This window comes from Epinephelus lanceolatus, chromosome 5 (assembly GCF_041903045.1).
Source record: "Epinephelus lanceolatus isolate andai-2023 chromosome 5, ASM4190304v1, whole genome shotgun sequence".
NCBI classification, from domain to species: Eukaryota; Metazoa; Chordata; class Actinopteri; order Perciformes; family Serranidae; genus Epinephelus; species Epinephelus lanceolatus.
This window is the reverse complement of record NC_135738.1, coordinates 8,874,516-8,881,986: the sequence shown is the minus strand read 5'-3', so window position 1 is coordinate 8,881,986 and position 7,471 is coordinate 8,874,516. Positions and strand designations below refer to the sequence as shown.

At 41.9% G+C, this 7,471-nt stretch overlaps 1 protein-coding gene across 2 annotated transcripts; it reads right to left on the bottom strand.

Moving 5' to 3' along the window:
- Positions 1-118: 118 nt before the first annotated feature.
- On the bottom strand, positions 119-6,511 carry snx20 (sorting nexin 20). Of its 2 annotated transcripts, XM_078167665.1 has the most exons (5): positions 6,379-6,511; positions 6,178-6,254; positions 5,567-5,709; positions 4,393-5,060; positions 119-4,353 (listed from the first exon to the last, which is right to left on the bottom strand). In XM_078167665.1, exons 2-5 carry the CDS (start codon positions 6,239-6,241, stop codon positions 4,344-4,346), a joined length of 885 nt encoding a protein of 294 aa, XP_078023791.1. In that variant the 5' UTR covers positions 6,242-6,254; positions 6,379-6,511; the 3' UTR covers positions 119-4,343. The 2 variants fall into 2 exon arrangements, with proteins under 2 accessions (XP_078023791.1, XP_033491686.1); XM_033635795.2 differs by having other exon boundaries at positions 119-5,060.
- Positions 6,512-7,471: the final 960 nt, after the last annotated feature.

Genomic DNA, 7,471 nt, shown 5'->3' with positions numbered 1-7,471 from the left:
AACTTCATTAATAACAGCTGATTTTCAGGACAACAGCACGACCTCAAGTGTGACATTGCTTCTTTTCAACAGTTCTACAAGCGTTTACAAGTTAAAAAGAATGAGTCACAACGGGTGAAGATTTGTTTGTTTATTTGATCATTTATCGCCTCTTTGACTGGACTGTCGCCAAGCAACACATTAACATTCCTGCACGCTTGCTTTGTGTGGGTCTACATGTTACCACAGACCAGCTGCTTTGTATCATGTTTTATCTGTAAGTTTCCATTTATTGTGCAACCAGTGAAAAAAGAATGTTGACAGTCACCTTTGTGTGATTCAAATGAGTTAACAGCTGAACAGAAAGTACATTATGATATCAGCTGTTGTCATATGAGCACAGATGGAGGTTTGCACTGAAGTATCCAGGTTTCTTTCCATCCCTTAATCCTCTTCTGACGACCATTTAGTATTTAACTCAAACGTTATTTGTGGAAATCTGGATGTTTGCGGTGCAAAATTTCTTACGATGACTCTTAATGCAGGATAATCAACGTTTAATGAAATTAACAGTTTAGAACACCTGTAAAGCAGAGTGAAACATTCATAGTTAAAAGTCCCTGTGCTGTTATACTCTGTATCAGCAATACACATTATATTTATCCACCTGAGACCCTGTGTCTTCACACGAGGACGTCCATTTAGGATTCACTGCACCTTATAGTTAATCTACTTAAAGGACAACTTAGGTATTTTTCATCCTGGGCTCTATTTCCCCATGTTTATGTGTGCGTATGATTCATGGGTACCACTCGTTCTAAAATTGGTTCAGTATTGAGCCGCGAAACGAGCTAAAACGGTAATGGGGGCAAATGTGTCCCGTATAAAAGTGCTTTTTTTCGCCACTGACTGGTTCAGATCACCAGTGCTATCTCTGTAAATAGCATATGGTAGCGGCCCTGGGGCAGTGGTGAGGGTGAAGGAGTGGAGTCAGCTGTCAGTCAGTGTTGGAGCAGAAAGGCGGAAGGCGTCCCCGCTTGGTATTGTAAATGAGTATGTGTGTGTGATGTGTTACGCTAGAAGAGTCAGAGGACGGAGTCTTTTACGTGCTACCCCCTGGAGTGTTAGCGGAGTTTTTGGAGTGCTCAAATAAACGGGCCTTTTTCCCAAACGCAAGAACAGGATGTCGCGCAACACCCGGTACAGCTTTCATAGGCTGCCTTTGTCGGACGGCGAGATGCTGAAGTTGTGGCTAGTTGTGCTACAAATGGATGCTAACACTCCTGTCCAGACACTGCGCGTTGCAGACCATCGGGTCTGCAGTGCTCACTTCTCCCAAGATGACTACTGCCAGCCGAAGAAGAGAAGACATCCAATCCCGAAACACCTCTTCCTCAAGAAAACGGCTGTCCACGAGTAGAGAGAGCTACAGACACAGTGGAGCAAAGCTCTCGTGACATCACACAGCCCAGAGGTAAGGGAGAGGCTAAGTTAGTATGCTATTTACAGAGATAACACTGGCGATCTGAACCGGTCAGTGGCGAAAAAACACACAATTCACACACACATACTCATTTACAATACCGAGCGGGGACGCCTTCCGCCTCTCTGCTCCTACACTGACTGACAGCTGACTCCACTCATTCACACTCACCACTGCCCCAGGGCCGCTACCATATGCTATCTACAGAGATAACACTGGCGATCTGAACCGGTCAGTGGCGAAAAAAGCACTTTTATACGGGACACATTTGCCCCCATTACCGTTTTAGCTCGTTTCGCGGCTCAATACTGAACCAATTTTAGAACGAGTGGTACCTATGAATCATATGCACACATACACATGGGGAAATAGAGCCCAGGTTGAAAAATACCGAAGTTGTCCTTTAACTTAGACCTGTTGTCCTTGTTCATGGACAGTTTTTTGTGCCATCTAGTGGTAGTAAGAGCACAATATACTAATCCATGTAAAAACAAGATGGCAGCCATCTCTGCCAAGTCAGTCTGTAGCAGATCCCGACACAAAATTGGACAAGGTACAAAACCTGATCACATTTTTACAATTGAAACTTGTTTATATATGATTAATTAAGTTTGCAGTTTGATATACCAACACATTTTACCAGTTTTAGCAACAATAACAAGCTAAGACACTGTTAATTAGGACATACTTGTTTGAAGATGTTGGGAATTTATCATCAGCTTGTTTGAGGACATTGGGACTTTACTGTCATTAACAATGTTTAGTTTTTATACTTATCAGGTCCTACTGATCCCAAATAGTGGGGAGAAATTAAAAATACATACCAAACAAAAGTTCAGGTCTCAGGATGTTATGATATTCATGGGTTAATCATTTCATTTCAGCAAAACAAAAGATTTATACAGAAACAACAGAATAACAAAGTGAATCTGAACTTTTGAAAACTCAGAAACCAAAATTAGTGCCACAAAAAGCAGAGACACAAGAGTGTCAGTTTTCACTGTATGTGTATAACTGGAGCTTTCATATGTATCACATGATCTTCTTCAGCAGATGGAGCTGTTCACATTTCCAATTTTCTGAGCACTGTAATGACTTCTCTTCCCTGTTGGTTTAAAAGCTCTCAGCTTGAGGAAGAACATGTGATCTGTTAGAGAGCTCCAGAACAGACTCAACTGCTGTTTCAGTTTGAGCTGAGAATGAAGAACATTCAGCCTCATTCATCAGAATCTATTTGGACCAAATGTTTCCTCAGTGCATTCAATTTATTCTTCATGTTAAAACCCAAACTCTTACTCAGAGTTCACAGTGTATCATTAATCAATATTAGACTGACAGGGTTACGGGGATGGGTTACACTGGGTGTTTTCAGACCTAGAGTTGTCTTGCTTTGGTCTGAATCAGGGACTAGTTTTGTTCCACAGTTGCATAATTGCCTAGAGTTGATTCACGTTCTCACGACAGCATTTTCAAGCAGATCAGATAAAATGCCTTGCACGAGAAAGCTGCTTTTGATTGGTCAGAATTTCCACGTGGGAAAAATCCAGGAAGTAAAGCAAACGTTGAAGAAGTGTACACTTGCAAGATAAATGTGACACTTTCTAATGTCACAATGGAGGGACAACTACGCAGGTTGATTTTAGCGCTGCTCATCGTGGACTATATTGCTGTCATTGTTCATTTTAGTCAAACCATACAGTTTGAAAACGAGGCGTGGCTCCAACTTTTTTTTCCCCGTTAAAGGGTTTTTTTTGGGGAGTTTTTCCTTATCCGCTGCGAGGGTCATAAGGACAGAGGGATGTCGTATGCTGTAAAGCCCTGTGAGGCAAATTGTGATTTGTGATATTGGGCTTTATAAATAAAATTGATTGAATTGATTGAACTAGAAAACAATGTTTTGATGCATTGGATGTACTGAATGTGCATATTAAGGCAGTACAGGAGGAGGTGCACATTAATAATCCTCCAGGACTGTAACATGCTCATGTTTAACCCAAACAATGTGTCATGTGACTGCAGTTGGTTCACATCCAGGTCAGAACACCTTCTCACCACAAAGGAACTGCACCACTGCAGTTCATTTATAACCGGACTGAGACCACCTCTTCAAGAAGGTCTTGGTTCAGTTGTTTTGGTGCACACCCCAGTGCGATTGCTGTGTTCACACCTGCCCGAAACAGACTACTTAGGGGGCGAATTAACCTGAGTTCAATTGAACCGAATCAAACAGGGCAGGTTCGAAAGCACCCTGAGAGGTTTGCCTTTGTTCTCTTGTAAAAAAAAAAAAAAAAAAAAAAAAAAGCAAACACACACACACACACACACACACACACACACACACACACACAAAGTGAAGCAGGTTGGGTAACTTTTTCGGGGAGTTCCAGTTTTTGTTTTGTTGAAATCACTGTATCCTCTGCACAGATCAGTCAACACACATTAGTTCCTCTGCAGACATGGTGATGCACATTCACTTTGTTCACCACAGATAGTAGTGACAGTTTGCACACACTGAAATAAATTATTTATAGTATGAAGGACAGATCATGCAACTCTCACTTACACTTACAGCTCAGCTGTGGTTTGATGTCTCAGTCATTTTCTACCAAACGTCCTGATTTCCTGCAGAACTCCGAATCTGACCGAGAAAGATTTACTGACAAAAGACGAGCAAGTTATGGATCACTGATTCAGCTCAGCTCCAGAGTTTGTTGGTTTGGTTTGTCCCACTCACCTGGATTGTCCTCTGGTCAACTCATGGACCACGAACTCCTCCAAAGACTCCAGGGAACTGATGGACCACTAACCCTTTCAAAGCCTTGGGAACTGGTGGACCACTAACTTCTTCAGAGACTCTGAAACAAGTGGACTACTAACTCTTTCAGAGACTCAGGGGAACTGTTGGACCACTAACTCTTTCAGAGACTCAGGGGAACTGTTGGACCACTAACTCTTTCAGAGAGCGAGGGGACACCTCACCCCTCTCAGCGTCCCTTAGGACAGTCAGCTCCTCCTGTAACTGAGCGACAGGACGTCCCAGCTGATAACCCAGATCCACCAGCAGATCCAGCAGTGCAGCTCTGTAGTTTTTAAGTCCGTAGCGTCTCACTGGAGGCAAGGCTCTCTGAGCAGCAGCAGAGGCCTTTTCTGGTTCCTCCAGGTCCCGGTAACAGACTGCGAGGGCAGAGAGGGTGGGTACAATCAGGGTGGGGTTCTGCCAAGGTAACAACTTCTCTTCCACCTCTAACACATTCTGCAGCTGCTCCACAGCAGGCTTAAACTGTCCTGCTCGCAACAGATCGTGTGCTCGTTTCTGCTCCTGCTCAGTGAAGAACTTGGCGAAATGAGGAGAATGCCGAACGCAGCGAACACTGTAAAGTTTAGCCAGGTAGTCCTGGAGGCCAAGGCGACGCTCTGAGATTATTTCAGGGCTGAAGTTCCCGCTCAGGTGTTTTCGGGGGAGAACTACATCCTCCAGCTCCTCCTCAAACTCCTCCAGCAGTTTGTGGTGGAAGCGGGAAAAGTCGCTGTAACGGCGCTCCACAGGCACACGGTGGGAATCGAAGCTGCCAGAGCGCATCACCACAATCTCATACACCTGAAGATGAACAGGAAGCATTAAAACAAAACGTTAGAGCAAGGAGTCATTGATGTGTATCTGGAAACTGTATCACGTCCAGACATTCTTGAAAGGCTGAACAAGACTTTAAAATCACATTAATATGAGACAAAACTAACGTAAGATTAAAATAAATATTTGGTGGTTGCAACAATTGCAGAAGTTAATTACGCAAACTACATCTTGTTTCTGCTTTTAGTTTTTTTATGCAGATGAAACAAAAAAAGATGCAGTATGTTGATCAGTGAGCTTTAGAGGAACTAGTAGTAGTTCCACTGTTTCCAGTCTTAATACTAAGCTAGCTGTTTCCCTTAGTTTCAAGTCTTTATTATAAGCTAAGCTAGCTGCTTCCCTCGGTTTCCAGTTTCACCCTCTCCCCAGTCTTTAGGGTAAGCTAGCTGCAGATCCACTGAGGCTACCTGTACTAAATGTGTGATATTTTATGTGTGTGTGTGTGTGTGTGTGTGTGTGTTTCAGTGTCTCACCACATATTTTGACAGAACATGATGAATAATACGAGTCGATGGGATTTCAAACAGCAGCCTGACGGGTCGCTCTCTCTTCTTCACTTCCCTCAAGTTCTGCTGCAGCTCCTTAGTGGTCAAACTGGAACAACTGGGGGGTTCATCTACACACACACACACACACACACACACACACACACACGCACACAATGTTTAGACTCTAGCTTACATACATTTATAAAGTTTTCTTCAATAAATAGCTTGTAGTTTTAAATGAAACTGTTACCCTGTAACACCATTAAACATGTCCATTTATTTGGTCCGTTTATCAGTTTGGTGAATATTATCTAATCCTGGGGATAACTAAGACATCACACCCAAATGTTTACAGCAGAAACAATAAAGTTCAAGAGCAGTAAAGTTCTCTGTGATCTAAAAATTCCACATTTTGGTAAATCCTCTTTTTCTCTTCCTCTCTGAGAGTCAGATGCTCATACTGATACCACTCACACGTCTGGACACATGGTATAAAAACACAGATGAAGTAATTATTAAACTGAAAGTATGTATATATATTTTAATGATTGTGTAAAAAGTACAGTCTATATCAGAATAAGATGGTGAGTCAGAACCTGAAGACAGAGTCCTTATGTGTGTCTCAGTCCGGTTTTCAGTGCCCCTCTGTGGCTCTGCCATCACACCCAAACAGCTGATTCATAACATGCAGAACATCGAGAGACAGTCACCATTAATAAAACTGTCTCAAACATCCCAACAGATCTGATTAAAAGAAATGTGACTCAATGATCACACAGACAGATAAATAAACTCACCTTCTCTTCCCTCAGTTCAGCAAGAGTTTGTCCTGAGAAAACATACAGTATAAAGGGTGTGTTTGTGCTGAGAGACGTGCAGAGAGAGGAGGAAGTTCCTCAGTGGATAAATTCATACCAGCAAGAGTGAAAAACAGAAAATGTGAAGGGGAAGTGAAACTAAAGAGAAGTGTGGGGTGGACTGTGAGTGTCTGGTTAGCATTAAAACATGCACATAAAGCTACACACTGATCAAACATGTAGCTCAGTGTTTGTCTTATGGCCCCAGTGGTACCAGCCAGGTGGTATTTACCTCTATGTGAAAGAGTTCAGATCATCACCACAATTAATCTGAGAGAAAATATAATCATTTTTAATGAGTAATTAACTTGACCGATTCAGAAGTGTCACCCTGTGTCTCTCTGCAGGAACCTGACAACAAACTTCTCCCTCCCACATTACATCATGTGTTAACAGACATGTTTCCTTCAGCTGCAGTTCCTCTCTGTTCGTTGGGTGGAGACACATTCGAAGATGTTTCATCTCAGTTTATTTTCATACCCGGTGACATTTCAGTCTTTATATGTGCTGAAGATGTGCATTTGACAATAGTGAAGGTTCACTGTGATGGATTGACCAACGCAAAATGTTACAGTGACACTTAACAAATGAATGAAAACACACACTAACGTCACACAACAACAACAAAATGTAGCAAACACAGTTAAAAATTACAGTTACAAAACAATCCAAACATTTTAGAAACAAAACACATAATTTGATTTTATTTACACATTGCATTGCGATTAAAGGTTCAATTAAAAAAATCAGGGATAGTGTGATGATTTAACAGAGAGCTTTGGCAAAAAGTTTATCTTCTTTGAGGCAGCATTCAAAAGAAGAAGAATTTTAAGGTATTTAAAGGTTTTTGATGCACATGAGGACATTACATTTTGGGATTTCTGCATCTTAACTTTAACCCGTTGTCCTCATTCATGGAAACATTTATGCGCCATCTAGTGGTAGCAAAAGCACAATGTAGTTAGTGACCTTCCAAAAAAACAGAAGAGACAGAATTCATCTCTTTGCTTCATTCTTGTAATTGAGAAACCTA